Source organism: Panthera uncia, chromosome B1 (assembly GCF_023721935.1).
Source record: "Panthera uncia isolate 11264 chromosome B1, Puncia_PCG_1.0, whole genome shotgun sequence".
In the NCBI taxonomy this organism is placed as follows: domain Eukaryota; kingdom Metazoa; phylum Chordata; class Mammalia; order Carnivora; family Felidae; genus Panthera; species Panthera uncia.
In genome coordinates, this window is record NC_064811.1 from 18,459,299 (window position 1) to 18,478,986 (window position 19,688).

Below are 19,688 nucleotides of genomic sequence, written 5' to 3' on the forward strand. Positions count from 1 at the left end.
ACGAAGAATGGAGTTGAAATATGGAGGAAACCCCTGACAGTAAGAGGTGCCAAACACTGGAATGGGCTGTAAAGAGAATTTGTGGGGTCTCTCTTTCTTGGAGTCTTCAGGCTCAGTAAAGGATTATATGACCTGTCAAAATCACTTTCCAGTTCTCTCGTGCTATGGTTTTCCTTTGAAAACTACCAACTACTGCTCATATTTGGCTTTGGTTCATTTCCCCAAAGATAAGTCACATACAAAAGAAGTATATACCAAAAGTGTACAGCAAATCTATGCTCTCTGTCAATATTCTGTCCAGCAAAACAGGTTTTTAAATGGGAAGTCCAAAAATGACAATATAAAACTCTACCTAGGGGCACCTGGGTGGCTCAGTCAGTTAAGCCTCCGACTTCGGCTCTGGTCATGATCTCACGGTTCGTGAGTTCAAGCTCCACATCGGGCTCTGTGCTGATAGCTCAGAGCCTGGAACCTGCTTCGGATTCTGGGTCCCCCTCTCTCTCTGTGCCCCTCCCCCACTCACACTCTGTCTCTCTCTGTTCTCAAAAAATAAATAAAAATGTTAAAAAAATAAAACTCTACATAAAAGAATAAGAAATGACAAACTGATGGGTTAATGAGTGGGTTCTTTTAAGAACAAGTCCACCAAAGTTCAATTTGAATGTTGGCCAATTTAAGCCAAGGGAAAACATACAGTGAAAAACAAATGACACCAAACACTTGTCCTCTATCATCAAAACCACGAGGAAACTGCAATACCAATGGAGGAAAATATTAAGACCTAGTGTGTTAGGGTGATGAAACTGCTGATTATTTTGTTCTTCCCCTTCCCCCAATTAGTTAGAAAATAGCCATCTTACTTTTTATTACTTCTACAGAAATAATTTTAAAACCAGTTCACGTGTACATGTACACATACATACATGTGAAACTGGGGGGTCAGCCACTTTGGTCCCTAACCAAATTCCTTTTATGTCTTCTGGCGGAAACCATCATCCAGTTGAGCTGACATTGCCTTGCCATTTCCATTTCAGAAAACAAAAAGTCTAGCACTCTGAAAATCTCCATATGCAATAGATTTAAATGCCTTCTGCCAAAAGAGCATTCTTGCCTCTCATCTTGTTTTACTAACAGCTATTTTGAAATCAAATTAGTTTTTACACCTGTAAAAAAGAAGCGTTTTTTTTTTTTTTTATCAGCCAAAATGAGCTAGTTTAGGACAATCACAAAGTCAGACCAGCTGGCAATACCTAATAAAGCAAACTTCCTGTCTCATCCCTCCTGTTTCCCAAAGACTCTGCAGATGGGGCAGAGGGATTTTTCTGGAGGTCTCAGAATTTTGTTGACTCTTTACATCTGCACGTAAATGTTTGGAACGTGTCCCTAAAATTTGTGAAAGTAAAGAAAAAGGAGACACCAGAAGGTCCTGGGCAACAGCTTGATCCATTTCCTTGGCCATAACGAAATGGATTAAGCCTGTAGACCAAGGATCAACAAATCAACAACATGAATGTTTCCACCCTGTCCACCCCCTTGCTGCACCAACGGCAGACATCACTAATTGGTCATGACATTTTCACTGAATACAGACTTGGCCTTGGAATCCTCCTCAACACAATGCTCCTGGCAGCCAATACCAATCAATGACACTTGGCAAGTGAAATGAAACCTATTTAACATAACACATGTTGACTACTGTCTTTAAAATTCATGCTTCAGCAAGGAGACATCATCTCTAGTTGGACAGACATGCTTTGAACCCAGGGTCCACCACGAAGCCAGTGTCAACATATAGGTTTTTCCTCAACCATGAAATGGCCAGAGAATCAAAAAGATAGTATGTATCACATGCTTACTAGGGAGTGGCTAATCTCCAGAACGTGTAGGAATAACAGAAGTAGCTATTATTGACAGAGTATCAGGGAGGAGATGGTTCTTCCTTGACTTGGTAAATCCATACCCATACCAAAAATGGTATATGCTGAATTTCATATTAGAGAATTAGAGGGATTTTGCCACAAAGAGAATATGTAACTTCATATAAGAGTGTGCCAAGGAGAAAACAACATGAAGGCCAATGAAAGGGAACAGGTAAAGACACAACAAGTTGAAAAGATGAGCAACAGGGTACAGATACCTTCGGCAGATAAAATTAAGGCAGAATCAGTAATTAAATGCCTTATATTTATTGAATACTTATATATGCTGGCACTGGAGAAAACCTTTTTTCCCGTTTTATCTCAATCCTCAGAGAGACCCAATGAGATACTGGTGCTGTTATTATCTTCCTTTGGTGCATTAGGATCCTGAGCCTTACAGAAGTTAATTAAAATGACCAAAGGCCATATTGCTAGATGGTAGATCCAGAATTTGAACTTGGGTTTATCCAATGTCAGAGCCAAGGTTTTGCGTAACTTCACTAAGCTATGCTGCCTGCTTTCAGAAAATCATAGTAGACTACTTTTATTTGGAGCTTTGTTGCTTATAAAGTTTTAAGATTCTGGTTGAACGCACACAAAATTGCCATTTTAGGATGTCAAAAATGGTTGAATGCTGGCAATTTTATTTTTTCCAACCTATATTTTAGTCCTTTAAGTCAGACAGTAATTCGATTGGTGGACTATAAGTATGATTTTAACATTAAGGAAACTAAGACCCAGAAAAGATTAAGGAGAGAGAAAAGCGTTTTAGCAATTAAAAGACGAAGGGGGAAAAGTGCATGGCCCGTCTTGCAGTTCCTTACTGATGTCACTGCCCATGCCAAGTTCAGTGTTACTAAAACATCTCTTTGATTTCCTGCCTTCTTGCTTCTGCTCCATCAATATCTTCTCTCCTTAGTCCCCTGGGCAGTTCAAGTCTGATACAAATATTCCTCTCCCTAAGGCTCCCCCAGTCAGTTTTGCCTACAGAGAGCAGGGTTCCTTTCCATGGATCGCCTGGGTCCTTGGCTAATGATATCACCTCAATGCTTCCTTTGGTCCTTGAACCGTCTTTGTAATTCTTTTCAATCTTCTGCGCAGTCATTGTATTTAACTTGAAGCAAAGTGACTTGATAACTTCTTTTCTCCCTTTGGTGATTCTCCTGAGCTGCAATCAGTGTGTATCACATCCTTCAAACACCACTATGCAAGAAGTTTTACTAGAGATTGTTTCAGGAGATGGAGATCATAACCATCGCATACGGCAGAGCGTTTCAAACCCACAATATCTCTATCCAAAAAAAAACTTCCTTACATCCTTCTCCAGTCAAGTTCCAAACTTCTCTTCCTAACCTCCTCCTGCCTGCTGCAAGTTTCTCCTCAGTCCCTTGTTTTCCTGGAGCTGTAAATTCTTTCTAGTATGTAATGCAGTTTGACCCCACCTCACTTTCTCTAATTTGCATCTTTACACTTAAAACTACTATGCTCAAGAAAGTAAAAACCACCCTCTGGGCCCACCTTTCTTAGAAGATAACAAAACATGAGAGGTAATAAATATTTCGCCTTCATGCTACTTGTCCCATGTGTGTTATTTCCCCAACAGACTATAAGCCCCTATCTTTTTTTTTTAATGTTTATTTATTTTTGAGACACAGAGACAGAGCATGAGCGGGGGAGGGGCAGACAGAGAGGGAGACACAGAATCCGAAGGATAAGCTCACATCTTAAACACAAGACTATTGAGCAGGCCAAGTACAATGCTTCATGCTTTGTATGGATCAGTCTCTAGGCTTTATATTTGCTGTACATCCACTAAGGCCTATCATATTGCAAGCATAGAGCAGGTATTAAAAATGTTGGTAAACTGATTTTCATTGTACCCAATAATCTTTCAAAGCACCAAGAAGAAAGGATTTAAACCAGTCAGACAAATTCTGATTCACTGACAGAAATAAATCCACTGTGTATATTTTTAAGGATTCTAAATATGTAAAAAAAAAATGTATCTTCTATAAATCGCTACTTTTCTCTCAATAGCATGGGCTACTAAACTTTCAAAATGATAATTAAATTATTTAAAGTTAGGTTCCTCTGAAGAAGAAAAATGCTAAAACTTTTGCAAGAAGAAAAAAGAAGAGCTTTTTTTTTGTAACACCATAATCTCACTAATAGAAGGAATGCAATTAAAGTGATATTCTCATATATACATGCGAGCGAAACACTTCAAAAACAAAGATACCTAGGGGCACCTGGGTGGCTCAGTCAGTTAAGCCTCCGACTTCAGCTCAGGTCACGATCTCACAGTCCATGAGTTCGAGCCCCACCTTGGGCTCTGCGCTGACAGCTCAGAGCCTGGAGCCTGCTTCGGATTCTGTGTCTCCCTCTCTCTCTGACCCTCCCCCGTTCATGCTCTGTCTCTCTCTGTCTCAAAAATAAATAAACATTTAAAAAATTAAAAAAAAAAAAAAGATACCCAATGTCAGGAAGGATGTAAAAAAGCAAGTATATCCATGGAAGGATATCCATAGGGCGATAAATGAAAGCACTTCTTTTGGAAAGCAGTGTGGCAATCTATACAAGAAGGCCCTAAGATATTATATCTTTATATTAATTATTAAAAACTACTAAGAATTTGTTTTGAGACAATAAGATTAAATTTATGAACAGAACCAACAAAACCCACAAATAATCCAATTAAAATGGGCAGAGGACCTGAACAGACATTTTACCAAAGAAGACATACAGATGCCCAATGGACACATGAAAAGACGCTTAACATCACTAAATCATCAGGAAAACGAACATTAAAACCATGGTGAGATATTGCCTTATACCTGTCAGAACGACTCGTATCAAAAGACAAGAAATAACAAGAGTTGGTAAGAATGCTGAAAGAAAGGAACCCTCGTAACTTCTGGTGGGAATGTAAGTTGGTGCAGCCACTATGGAAAATGATATGGAGGTTTCTCAAAAAAATTAAAAATAGAAATACCATCTAACCCAGTAATTCCACTGTCGGGTATTTACTCACCAAAATGAAAACACTAATTAGAAAAGATATATGCATCCCTACATTACAGCATTATTTATAGTAGCCAAGATATAAAAGCAATAGATGAATAAAGAAGATATAGTATACATATGGATATATGTACATATATATATGTACATATATATGTACATATGTACAGATATACATACAAATGGAATATTACTCAGCTATAAAAAAGAATACAATCTTGCCATTTCTGAAAGCATGGATGGATCTAGAGTGTCCTATGCTAAGCGAAATAAGTCAGACAGAGAAAGACAAATCCCGTATGATTTCACTTATATGTGGAATCTAAAAAACAAAACAAAACAAAAAACGAACAAACAAAAGCCAGAAACAGATTCGCAAATACAGAGAACAAACTGTGGTTACCAGAGGGGAGGGAAGGGGGGGCGGGGATGGGCAAAATAGGTGAAGGGGATTAAGAGGTACAAACTTCCAGTTATAAATACGTCATGGGGATGAAAAGTACAGCATAGGGAATTAATCAATAATATTGCAATAAACTTATATGTTCACAAACAGTAACTACACTTATCCCCGTGAGCACTGCATAATATATAGAAATGTTGAATTACTATGTTATATACCTGAAACTAGTATAACATTACATGTCAACTATACTTCAGTAAAAAAAATAAATAAATAAATTATGAGCAAACATTTCTAATGCAGTGCTATTTCTAAACAGTAACACTTTAAAACAACCAAAATTTATAATAGGAGTATGATTAAACAAATTTTGATGTACTTACTAAAACTAATGTCATACAACACATTAAAAGCCTGATAGTAAAAGGCCGGTGAAGATATGAAAATTTCCTATTAAAATGCTAACTGAAAAGTCAGGATGCAAAATTATATATACAAAATGACTATGGTATAAATATAATGTATAAAATTATCCATAGGGAAAAATACTATGGATAACTGTACATCTTAGAATTACAAATAACTTTTCTACTAGTTTATATTTTTGACATTTTTACAAGAAGATTAAATTATTCATAATATAATACATAATACAATAATAAAAATGTTTTAACAGAAACCTGGGTGTGGGTATACACGATGGAAGCTTTCTGAATCCTCTTTGGAACAAAGTAACTGCCTTTTACAACATTCTGCACACTCATATTTAATAGATTCAGCTGAATTGTTATCATGATCCACAGTAGTATTTCCCAAACAACGTGATGTCTATTATAGTGGTAACTGGAATTATGTAAGATAATAAAATATTACGAAATTGAATGACATATACGAAAAATAGTTTCTATCAGAAGAACCAATAAAGGTATGCCACTAAAAGAAGAGTTGTCAAATAAGTTGTAGACAGGTGGTATTGAAAATACTGGGAAAACATGGGAAATTATTATTATTATTTAATTATGTGAAAATCATAAAAATCTAGGATGATTTTGCTCTCAGACTACAACACAAATATCTTTAATTCTTTTCCTTTAAAAATCAAGAAATGAACAGTGTACACCATCTGTGATACATTATCAGTGCAGTTTGTGCCAGAAAGATGAATGGATTGACAGGACATTAAAGTTGAAAGCAAAGGTCTCTGTTTCTTATACAGAAAATTTGATACTTGAATGTTTCGTTATATGATTTAGGCAAAAGCAAAATGACAAAGCTGTATACCTTAATCACCTTTTTCAACAGACCCACCAAATACTCATTCCAAATGGTCAGATAAGAAGGTCTCTGCTGCGTATGATACACACACATAAAAGCTACTTATAGGAGTAATTATAATTTATTTAAGAAATGATGTAAAGCATATGCTTTTAAGCGAATCTATGTGTGCGTATATGTATGTAGGCATATAAAGATATGTTTACATTTGCATATGTATATGTCTGTATACACACACATACACACATAAAATATATATAAATACCATGGATTCAACTAATCTACTGCTTGACCAAATCATGCGATCATGCGATAGACCTTTTTCGTAAGGAGGTAATTTAGCAAACTCAAAGTGCGAAATTAAACTTAGCAACTATGACCATGGTGCATATAGGCACTATAGTTCTGGTTAAAGGAATCTTGTTTAAGTTACTGTTTCTTTACCCTTATCAGCAATGGCCAGAGCCAAGGAACTTCTTACTCAGACAAGCCTAAGATTCACTTTCTGGTGTAGTTTAAGTATGTCCACATAAAGCACTCAGTGCAAAGGCACTTTTTGTAACCAACTTAGAAGTCTTCCTAGGAAGTCTCTGGATGATTAAGTTACCTAGGGGTTACTCCAAGTTTTTAAGGCTCCTTCCTCTTCAGTATATAAAGTAAGACTGACTAAATGAGTCCAGAAGTCCAAATGGTAAAGAAAATCACTCTTGTTTGAGGATATGGGAATACATTTCGTTTTGGTGAATGGGCAGATTTTTATTTTTCTCCTTTGCTGAAAAGATATAAAAATGGTAACATATATAGGAGAGATCATATTGTTAAGTACAATGGCGAGTGAGAAAATATTTCAATTAAAACATCGATGTAATCACTTTGCTCCTTGGGTTCAGAACTTTGCTCCCTGTTTTCTAGCTCTGTGATCTTGGGCAAGTTACTTAACATTTCTGAACCTTAAAGATGGGAAAACTACCACTATCTTCATGAGGTTGTTGTGAAACCAGTCAAAAATTCCTCATGTTTGGGGCACCTGGGTGGTTCAGTCGGTTAAGCGTTGGACTTCGGCTCAGGTCACGATCTCGCGGTTCCGAGTTCAAGCCCTGCGTCGGGCTCTGTACTGAGCTCAGAGCCTGGAGCCTTCTTCCCGTTTTGTGTATCCCTCTCTCTGCCCCTCCCCCCCTCACACACACACTCTCTCTCTCTCTCTTTCTCAAAAATAAATAAAACATTAATTTTTTTTTTAAATTCCTCCTGTTCAAGTTTTGGGGTCTCAATCTGAAATAGGGTTATTCAAGGATCCAAAGCAATAATACACATCAGAGGATCTGGCCCCAGTCTGACACACACAAAAAATGTCTTCTTTAAAAAAAAGAAGAAGAAATGAAAATATTTATAGGTAACTTCTTATCCAATGTTGTTTGTACTATTTGTTAATTTCATTAATCACATAGAGAATACATGCTATCATTTAACACGTATTTCATACACACACACACACACACACATAACTACACACGGTTCCAAGTGATATATAAGGCTTACCTGCAGTTCCAGAGAGTTCCACACTTAAGGTTCGTTCAATAGTCTTGTTCTCAAATGGGGAACCCTTGGGGTCACTGGAAGATATGGCACATTTATAAAAACAAACTGAAATGGAGTTGCTGTAGCCAAATGTATTAGAACCCCCTTCCCTTTCTGAAAATGGTTACATTTCTTAATACTTACTTTGGTGACTCTGGGGTCAGAGGAAGAGATAAAGTTGTTGGTTTGGCTAAAGGAAAGAAAAGGAAACTAATTATGAAATATTGAGGGGTTTTTTTAGATTTTTTTTTACTACAATCAGGTTGGAAACTGGAAACTGGAAAACTAAAGTACGGAAATCCCTGAATGTCGGATCAAAGTCAGACAACAGTCCATTACGCTAAAACAAATTCCAAACAACATTTGCATCAGTAAGCTATCATTCAAAACCACATACAAAAACCAGAATTTTCCCCAAAATGTAGCATCTCGGTTAAGGATACAAATTTTGCATCATACCATCAGAGAGAAATAATGTTTTCTATTTTAATTTGGAATACAGTACACGGTTTGTTTAGACAAGAAAACAGCAGAATAACTATCAGACAACAGAACGTTATGAATATTCAGTTGATTTTTCTCCTAAAATGTATAATTTTATATCTAGCCCTGAGAATAGGTTATATCTATGAGGCCAAAGCTCAAAGCAATAACCATTCCATTCACTGAAAATTAATTGAGAGATTATGACAAATTGTGGACATTGACCCAGATGGTTTAAAAGAGGTTTAGATCCCCAAATCTTACAGACTACAGAAGTAAAATACTGCATTTATCAGTTGAGAGATCAACAGACTTGCAAAGAGAGAGCTCATTTACTTCCTTTTATGCTTCCTAAATCTTACCTCCTACAGGTGGCATTTCCTAATTAGGAGGGGTGGAGTAAGAATATTCTCACTCCAAAATTTCAATTGCTTCTCCTTGGCAGTCTTGTATTTTGAACAGAAGGAGGGGAAAACATGATGAGAAACGCACTTGGGATATACATCCACATATTATGCATCTATGTGCTTATCTATAAAGATATATTTATATGTAAGTAAGTTTATGTCAATTTCTTCTCATTAACATAACTACTTTCAAAAGGTCAAGAGGTAGTCATTTACGTAATGAAAATCCTAGACTTGAAAATACAAAGGTCTCTAGAACAAACTCTTATTTTATAGATGAAAAACCTGAGGTCTAACGATATGAAATGATATTTCGAAGGGCCATAAAACTAGTTCCTGGCAGAGTCAGCCCAGAATATGTTTCCTTTTTCCTATTACCAAAAGGAATTGCATTCGATAGATATTAAAGTAAATTAATCAACCCCAGTAATTAAGGTCCTTTGAAATGTGAAAATATTATTTATGTCCAAATTAGGCTGAAATTACATACTTTACTTGGATAAATAGTATTTACATATTTAATTTGTCGATTTAGATTTGGTTTTTAAACAATTGAATGGTTTATCATCTATCCAGTGTGCATCCAGAAATATGAAGTTCATGCTGTCTTCTACAAATTAGGTACATTGATTGATCGGCTTTTATATATACAGATAAATGAACTGGGTTTTACATTAATTGTTTTAGTATGTCTGATATAATGAGCCTTTCCAAAAGAGCACACTTGTGAAAGAAATTTACCAACTTTTTCAGTGTTCAACTAATAATTAGGATCACGCATACAGGTTCCATGGAAAATGTCACCAGATAGGAACTGTGTGCTATAGGTCACACAATAAATAGACATTGAAAATTGGTCTTTGAAATTCCAGTTTTCAAGGGGGTAGGGTAGGCTACCTGAAATGCTCAAAGGAAGATTCCTAACATTCTGATAGTTGGGTATAGGTGATCATGATACCATGATTCCTGAATATGCCCACGGTCACAAAAACTACCACTAGGGGAGTATTGATATGGTTTCCTGGGAGTTTAATCCACACCATTCCAATGACTGATAGACCAGGGCCTCTAAGATCCTTGAGGGCAAGAATGCATCTTTTTCCTTCAGATCATGGCATTTTGGACCACGTAGATCCTTGGTTATTGTCTCTAATTGTGAATATATATTTTTTCGGTTTGAATAATAATTTAAGTAAATCCTGAAGCTGAGCATTTATTACCTGTTGGTTATCCACAGCCAACCATTTTGTTTTTTGTTTTAGGCCTTTGATAACTTCAGGAATTTTGCAGGTTTTTTTGGTCATTCATTTTTGTTTTTTGTGTTTTGTTAACAGGCTTTGTTCTGGGATAAACTTTTTATGCTTTGCCACAGACAAAATATCTTTTTTAAAAACCCATACAGGGGCACCTGGGTGGCTCAGTCGGTTAAGCACTGAACTCTTGGTTTCAGCTCAGGTCAGGCTCATGGTTGGTGGTTCAAGCCCCACAGGGGGCTCTGTGCTGACAGTGCAGAGCCTGCTTGGGATTCTCCCTCTCCCTGTCTCTCTCTCTCTCTGTCCCTTCTGCACTGGCTCTGTCTCTGTTTCTCTCAAAATAAATTAACGAACTAAAAAAAAAAACAAAAACAAAAAAAAAACCACCATGTTTAGAACATGTGCTGCTTGTCTGGCTTCACGCTCTACAGGGGTTCAGCCGGTTTAGGACTCCAAATTCAGCTCCAAAAACGCTGAACGCATGACTAGGACACACTAGGACCAGGGGGAGAGCAGCCCAGTGAATTTTTCATCTCCTCACTAGAGCAAGCCCAGCTGGCCCCCTTCCCCTGAGGCTCTCTCCACACCACTGCGTCCCAAAGCGCCTCGGGTTCTGCTCTAAGCGAAACTGTTCCCGCGCATGCGTGTGAGGGGCCAATCAGGGCAAGGTAAGCTGCAAAACAGCTTGGCCCATTTCAAGAAATCTCTTTCCCTGAACCGACAGAAAAGGGTGGCCAAGTGATTTTGAGATAATCACCAGGAAAACCTCATTGAAAGCCAATTTCAAACTCTGAAAGAAGGTTCCAGAAGGTTTATGGGGATGTAGGGATGAGAGAGGGAAATTCAAAACACTGGAAAGAAAATACTTATTAAAAGCAGCAGCAACAGCATACCTGTATGAAATAATCATGGTTCAAAACAGGGATCAGGGACTACCACTCTGCAGCTGGAAGGGGAAGTTGAGGAAACAAAAGGGGAAAAAAAGAAGTGGGTGTTTGTAATGGCTATTTTACAATATGCCTGCTTCCACTATAAGGTTAAAGGTAGGGCAAATGTGGAAGCTGGGATATTTTAAAGCAACAGCAACTTTCATAAGCTTCTCAGACAGGACTTTTGTGAGGGAAGAGCCAAAAAGAAAGAAAATTATATCTCGGCCAAGGCAGGTTTTCCCCAAATCACCCTGATCTGCCTCAGAAGCATCAGCCTTCCAGCAATGTATGGGAATAATAAAAATCACCCCAGATGCTTAGTTTGCTCTCGGCCATATTTTTTAATAGAAAGCAAATGAAAATACATTCCAGGAATTTCCAAATCACTATTTACAAAATAAAATCTATGAGTGTAACATGTGGTCTTAAAAAAAAAGAAAGAAAGGAAGGAAAGAATACACTTAATAATCGGGAGAGGCTGCATACATTATTATGTACTATTTCTTAAGGTATATACAGCAAATCAACAATGCCTCATTTTTGCCATTATTAGAAGGGGGGAAAATAAAATCTTTTTAATACTGGCTAGCCCAGCTTGCTCAGAATTTCAATTATCTCAGCAATTCAGATTTCACATAAACCTTGTCCGAGGTAGCTATTCCCTTTACACGCCCGCCCCCCCCTCCCCGTCCAGTTCACATTTCAGGTGCCTTTTGGTGATTATGAATTCGGCCGCATTATCAGCCAAAGAGGACATGTTCAACCTGTGTCCAAGGAAAGATTTTTTTTTATTTTCCTTAATCTCTACCCAAGTGCTGAATCCTCTTTCCAGAGAGACGGCCGCGGAGCGAAAGCCCAAAGTGGGGGCATCGCAGCCCGGTGCAGGCAGGGTTTGCCTTCAGCTCCCTCCCCAGCAGCCTGTGTTTGGGTCCCCAGCCTACCTTGTAAATGTTGAGACTGCGACTGTGTGTGGGACTTCTTTTTGGAGGTGCATTTGTCTCTGCTACTGTTCCTGTTCTCTGTGGGTTTGATATGAGGTGGGTCATCATTTGTGGTCAGATATTTGAGCAGCTCCGAGCAGGGACGTCTTTGTGGCTTTTGCTGTTGACAAATGCTCCTCGCTTTATTGCTCCATGAATTCTCGGTCTTAAAAACGAGGCATAAAGAAAAAGCTAAAATTAGTGAACTGAACCTTATCAGAATGGATATAGGTTTTCTGAAGAGATGAGATTTTCAATGAAGTGTTCAGTCTAAGTGTACTAGATCTATGAGCTGTGAATAATTGTTTGCAGAACAAGGAAAGAAAATTACATTTAAAATTCCTAAATGACATTTAGGCAGCTTTTTATTTCATTTCTCCTACATTTCAATGTTCCTACTCAGCAACATGTAACTAACAAGACCCTATAGCGCCTTTACTGTGAATAAAAAAAAATAAGCTGGTTTAAACCTTAATTTGCCACTGATTGCTGGAGCCCCGTATTCACAATTCTCTTAAGTACCCCTTAACGCTCCGTTTTCACTCACAGTGAATGGCAAGACAAACATTGTTTAATACAGCCCGCTAACCAAATTATGTCATTGCCAGCATTCTATCCAATTAATGGCAGAGACAGATCTTTCGCGGTGATTCCAGAACAGTCTTTCTCAGGTTAGACAGCTGGCAAAACGGCAGTCCTGCATCTTAAAGTCACTCCTAGATAATACCAGCCTATCAGCAAATTTTATTGTAACCCACATTGCCGCACGTATTAATAAAGTGGGCAAGGAGTAACAGACGGTGGAACTTCCATTCCAATCATCCGAAGACAAAGCATAAATGAACTCTTTCTAGTTTCAAGTAGCTGGAGCGCTGCTTTTGGAAACCCATTTCATATAGTTTCACAGTTAGAAAGCAACTGCGGGATCCCAACTGAATACGTAGAAATAAACCTATCCTTTGTTTTACAGCTTCAAGCAAAATCCTTTGTTAGTTTCCCTCCTATATTACAAAGTTCACATCGTACCTTAACGACTGCAGGGTTTGTTCTGATCCTGTGATTATGGTTTGCATGGTTCTGGGTACTGAGACCACTGCATTCATTATAACTTAGCTGAGTATTGGCTGGTGCCAGTAAGAGCTTCTTAAGCTAGAAACATATCAGGGGGAAAAGCAAGAGAAGTTATGCATCTTTTAAGCATCTGAATAAGCTATTGAAATTTTAAACTTTAAAATTAATTAATTATAATTATAAACATTAATTCCATCACTCTCTAATTATATTCACACCTCGGCACAATAGTGCTAAAGGAAACATATTTCGAAAAAGAAAAATTTGGCATTACACTACCAACTGTGAAAGTATGTCCTTTCCCTACATTTGGGACTAAGTGTTGTCTACTTTGATTTTTTTTTTTTTTAAAGATAAAATAAGGCAAAAGGATCTTCCTGAAAGGGTTTCTAAATACCTACTAGATGAGAAATGCTGCCTTGCTAAATGAGGAACTGGGGACTGGGGACAGAATCTATGTATTCTGTCCCCTCAATAACCCAAATGCATCAAGTGAAAATATATACAATATTCCGCAATGCTTTGAAGGATATTTCACAATCCATTTTAACTTTACTGATTCAAATATTTGTGATGAAAGTGTGGCTATCACTGAAAAAGATTTGTAAGTAGATAGAGTCGGGAGATGTGATTCTGGTTCAGGCAAAGCATTTACTCTCTCTTTTTTTCTTAAGTTTATTTATTCATTGTTAGAGAGATTGTGTGTGCACACGTGTACGTCAGCAGGGGAGGGACAGAGAGAGAGGAAGAGAGAGAATCTCAAGCAGGCTCCGCATTGTCAGCGCAGAGCCCAACACGGGGCTCGATCTCACGAAGCCATGAGACCATGACCTGAGCTGAAATGGAGTCAGATGCTTAAACCGACTGAGCCACCGAGTCGCCCTGTCATTTACTCTTTCTTGACCCCTGTTTCTTCATTTGACTTGCTGGCTTGCTGGGACCTCCCTGCTTGGACAGGCAGGATGACTCTGAATCAACAACCCCTCCTAGTCGAATCAGTTATGCGGATGCAAATCATCTGGTATCAATGTAAAGAAATCAGAGAAATGGAGAAACGGGGTGTGTGTGTGTGTGTGTGTGTGTGTGTGTGTGTGTGTGTTGGGGGCCAGGTAACAATTACTTATGGGACAGTTTCTTCTAAACCAGAAAACTCAAAATGCACAGGCATACGAATAGAGTCTCCATATGTTTACATGGAGTGCTTTCCACATTTAAAAAACTTAGAGATGGGAGAGAAACAACCTCTAAATGGCATGCCAAGGAACATTATTAAAGTTTGGAGAACAGCATTCCATAATTTACATAGTGTGGTCTTACATCAGATTTATGGCAAATGACAAATGGCTACCATAGATGAGAAGGTAAACTGTGTCTTAGAACTAATAAAATTCTGGTCAAGCACTGCATCGAAAAGAAAATTTACTCTTCATTGCCAACAAATTCACTCTTCATTGCCTACCATAAATTTAGGGAACTTAGGTTGCAAATGTGCTATTATTTTTCAATCTTCATAAGAATTATGGATCTAAAACCTTAAAATATTGCGTGTCCCTTTTTCTACCTTTTATTTCTAGAATCATGGGCATAAGAATAAAACTACAGATATGTCGATTATCACATAATTTATGATGGTGAAAAAACAGGACAAAGACCAAATATCCAACCATAAGAAACCTCTTAATGAATTAGAGCATCTCCAAACAGTAAAGTCATGTATAACACTAACAGTTATGCATATCTAAAATTCATAAATATGATGACAGATCTTAAAACAAGAGGAGATTTCAACCTTTTTTATATCAGAGATGATTTGAAATCACAGGTGAATTTTTGGTGCGTTCATTTCGGGTCGTCTACATCTTCTAAGTTTCTACCATGAACATAAATAATGCTAAGAAATAACAATACACACACATCCACAGCCATAGACAGTTAAAAACAAACTTCCGTAAGACTACGTGAAGCCTGTTAACGACCAACATTCTTACACACAAAATCACAAGAATTTGCAGCTCTGAGTGTGCTCGGGAATTATTTTGGCATCAGTCTAAATTAAAAACCCAAACCTTATTGTTACTACGTCATACCCATGCAGCGGGTAGCCAGAGGCAACTCCAATTCCCGTTAAACACTAGGAAGGGTTCTTACTAGAGACGTCTCTTCTGCCTCCTGAGGCGGAGGGGTGCCGTCAGGCATGGAGGAAGGACTAGCCTCATTCTCAGTGGTCACATCTCCATCTGTCAGCGCATCAAATGAGGGCAATCCGTCTTCATCCACAGGGAGACTGTCCAGTGTCTCTGTGAGGACTGCTAGCAAGTTCGCCTCGTTCTCTTCATCTATCTTCTGCAAAAACGGAAAAACAGACGTCGTGATGAGCTGACGTTGGGCGATAGGTAACGCTATCAATCAGCATAGGCGGATCATGTTTATCCAAATGAGTAAACTATTCGTGTAATTTTGAAGGTTCATGCCGGAATACAAAAGATCCTGTCTTCCTCAAACTCCAAATTCACTTTGGGTCTGAATCCGACAATTAACTGATACCTCTCGGTACCGGTCTTTGATTGTTGAGCTGTCCAATTTAGCAATTTATGGCATCAGTGCTTATCACGACTGGGTATGACTCCGTCTTGCTCGCACTTTCCCCATGTTTATGTCTTGTTTCCCTAACCAAAGGAGAAGGTCTAGAGAATCTCAGAACTTGAGAGAATTTTAACCATCATCTATTTCATCTGCGGATGCAGTGTTTCAATCTCCTGTACAGGCAAAATGTTTAGATAACCCTCAGTTTGAACAGCACCAGAAACTGAAACGATACCAAGAGGAACTATACACTTTCATGGTTTCAATTATAATCTCATCACTGAACACTCCACAGCCATTTATTTCCCTCCCTGACATCTCTCCCAACTTTCGTCATAAATCTACCACTGCCCACTGGACATTTCTACCTGATAATGGCTCCCTCATCCTTCAAAACCCAAACTCAGGCCCTTTCACAACCAAACCGCTGTTTCCCTCGACTTCCTGAGTTTGGGTAACAGTTCTGCAGACTCAAACTCTAGAACTACCCCGAGTCTTCTTTATCTGGTCAGTCATTAAGTAGAGTCTTGCTTTGTAACGTCTCTCAAATGCATTCATTTCTTGCGGCTGGGGTACTAGTCTAGTGCAACATTACTTTGAATGGGGGCTCCTGAAAACATATCCTAACTCGTTTCTCCAACTCCCACAATCATGCCCATCAACACACCCTTGGAGAGTTAAGCTTCAGGCATTCATTCCATAAACATCTGCACACCTACAATACCAGGGCCATGCCTGGTGTTAGAGATAAAAAGAGAAAGACCAACCTTCGCCCTCATAAACCTTTCAGTGCCAGGGAAGAATGTGTAAATAATGTACTATAAAAGATGATATTTATTTCAGGACTCTGCACAAAAACTTTCAAGATCTCCCAAGTTGGGGCTTATACACCTTGTTTAGAGGAACATGTGCTATACCCCATGCACCTGGGCAACCAGGGCCAGTGCTGGCACACGGTATCGTCATTGCTTCCTTGCTGAATAATTCCTTGATCTGCATTTAGTACCTAGAATGTATGTTGTGTAGATCACTTTTTCCCCCTTCTGATAGCACTCCACATTGTTTGTCCAATTTGACCTGCTTCATAAATCTTTTTTTTTTTTAAGTTCTGTATGCTATGACATTAACAATATCGGCTAAATTATCCCACACAGATTCTATTACAAAAGGCACCTAAGCTACTGACATCTAATGAAGCCAGCAGTGCCCACACGTCCTTTCTCTCTAGCACTCAACTCCAGTTAATTGACCTGACAAAATTACAAGAATCACAGAATAAGACAGCTAATCAGAAAATCAAATTGTATTACTAGAGAAATTAGGCAGGCCTTTATCACGTATACATTCTATTTTCACATAAAAATTGTTTTCCTTCATTACTGAGGAGTCCCCCACCCAGGAATAAAACTACAGACTTCTTTCTCTTTTGGATTCAAGGCCCCAAAAAGAGCCATTTGTCCTCACGGTGGATTTCACTAGCATTTCTTACCTTTGCATAATGTATCTCTCTAATGCTCCTGGACTTAACGCTATGAGTCAAGTGGTTTTGGGCACACGGGGTAGAATGACAAGTCTCTGAGTTTGAAGACTCCAATGCAGGAGGTAAATCCTAATCAGAGGGGTAAAATGTTAACTCCAAAATGGCACCACTTCTTCCAAAACTGACCAATGCTTCAAAAACAAATTGCTTGATTTAATAACAAAACATTAGTGAGCATATCCCCCAGCCTCCATTCTTCTGGATCTGTCCATGTAATCTGAATAATAAAGATACTGAAATGATTGTCACTTATTTTCTGTCCAGGGTCATAACCTAGTGTCCAAAGATTCCAATCTCTCCTCTTTTAATTTAGATTCCCCCACATACAAAAAACCAAATTCGGGTTATTAATCTGTCCTAAATAGAAGTCATATTTAAATTAAATATATATTGGGGTGCCTGGGTGGCTCAGTCGGTTAAGCGGCCGACTTCAGCACAGGTCACGATCTCGCGGTCCGTGAGTTCGAGCCCCACGTCGGGCTCTGGGCTGATGGCTCAGAGCCTGGAGCCTGCTTCCGATTCTGTGTCTCCCTCTCTCTCTGCCCCTCCCCCGTTCATGCTCTGTCTCTCTCTGTCTCAAAAATAAATAAAACGTTAAAAAAAAATTTAAAAAAATAAATTAAATATATATTATTTTAAATCATCTAAAATCATGAGACTTACATTAATGTAAATGTATGCATATTATCAAATAAAAATAATCTTTGAAGATATCTCAAGCACACACACACACACAACTCAGTGAACTGGGCTTCTTTTCCAGGTATCCCAATTTTCAGAAAGGCTTATTTCAAAGGCGTTCAAAAATAGCTCAAGAAAAACAGTTAAGAATGTTTACCAATAAATGAGTAATTTTGTTTACCCCGATTTAAATTTTGTGTTTGGCTTTCCAGCAACACTACAAGCCTCTATTTGCTCTCAATCACATAATACAATAGCGCCTTAGTTCCATCCCTCGTGTAAACAAACTACAATAATTCCAATCAAGTCAGAATGACAAAGAACACTTAAATTAACTAGTTTTCTCCAATTTCTTTAATAAAGCCCGGGTGAATGTACATCAAAAACAATGGCAGAAATAGTGGAGCCTGATAATGTCATAATTAATTTACAAGATCTGATTAAACCACAGCCATTTAAATTCTCTCTACTGGAACCACAACGGGAGGGAGGGTTGTGGGATGGAAGATTGGCAGTGTGTGTGTGTGTGTGTGTGTGTGTGTGTGTGTGTGTGTGTTGGGGTATGTAGCTCGGGCAGGCTGGTAGTCAACCAGTATGGACTGTAATCGTTATTTAATCCGTGTTCATCAGAAATGATTATTAAACCTCTTTATTACCATCCCTGAATGTGGGTGACTCAGACAGGTGCTCAGAGACCATTTAATCAGGTTGTTCTTGAATTATGGAAGAAGAAAATGTTATTATTTCAAATTCTCCATGTTTTGTCTAATCATAGAAGACCGGGGGGAAAATTAAAATATTTATTGATGACATTTTCGTTTCGAAGCTCAACACATACTCCTGTATATAAAGGTGAGTGGACATTTCTCCGCACTGTGGCAATATCAATTAGTTTAGCATGAGTTTCAACAGTCACACACTCCAGAGAAGGCAATGGATGTGACAAAAAGGATTCTGGTAAACAATTAATGTCACTTCCCATTATCGCTTCGGTCCCAATTTACAGAGCAAATAAATCAAAGTCACTGCAGACGAAGCACACTGGCCTACTAACACATGCCTGTTCACAGGTGACGGGGCATGGAAATACATCAGGTTGTAAAATGACTTTACAAGATATCCCTTCAAAGACTCTGCTCTGACACTGCTTTCTAATCGTTTGAATTTACCACTCCTACAAAAATACACTTATTAGCTCCATAGAAGTTAAGAAAAGAAAAGCAGAGAGGCAAAAACCAGAGTGTGGGTCACCAGTTCGGTAGCGATCGACAACTACACAGCTGAGCTCAGTCTTGCAGATGGTAGCAGAGAGGTAGAGAAAAGAAGGAAACAGCCCAGGCCGATGGGCATTTCCGCAGGGGAGCTCTGTACCTATCAGGCAGCTTTTCCCATGGTGGGTGTCAACCTTGGGCTCTCCTTACGCAAGTCTGGTGCTATTCTTCCGGCCTGAACAAAGGTCTGTGTGACTGTGACACTCACTCTCTAAGGGAGCTCCAGGAGTAAAGACGCCTCATCAACAAAAACTCACTCAAGTTGTAAAGAATTTCCAGTGACAGATGACAGGC

At 38.5% G+C, this 19,688-nt stretch overlaps 1 protein-coding gene across 2 annotated transcripts in view; it reads right to left on the bottom strand.

The window, feature by feature from the left end:
- The window catches only part of PPARGC1A (PPARG coactivator 1 alpha), a 112,541-nt gene that overhangs the window by 27,031 nt on the left and 65,822 nt on the right, over window positions 1-19,688 (bottom strand). For both annotated transcript variants that reach the window (XM_049630387.1, XM_049630388.1), the window contains exons 3-7: window positions 15,468-15,662; window positions 13,275-13,397; window positions 12,210-12,414; window positions 8,341-8,386; window positions 8,158-8,231 (exon numbers count right to left, since the gene is read on the bottom strand). In XM_049630387.1, the coding sequence (XP_049486344.1) occupies window positions 8,158-8,231; window positions 8,341-8,386; window positions 12,210-12,414; window positions 13,275-13,397; window positions 15,468-15,662 (643 nt within the window). The remainder of the gene's footprint in view (window positions 1-8,157; window positions 8,232-8,340; window positions 8,387-12,209; window positions 12,415-13,274; window positions 13,398-15,467; window positions 15,663-19,688) is intronic.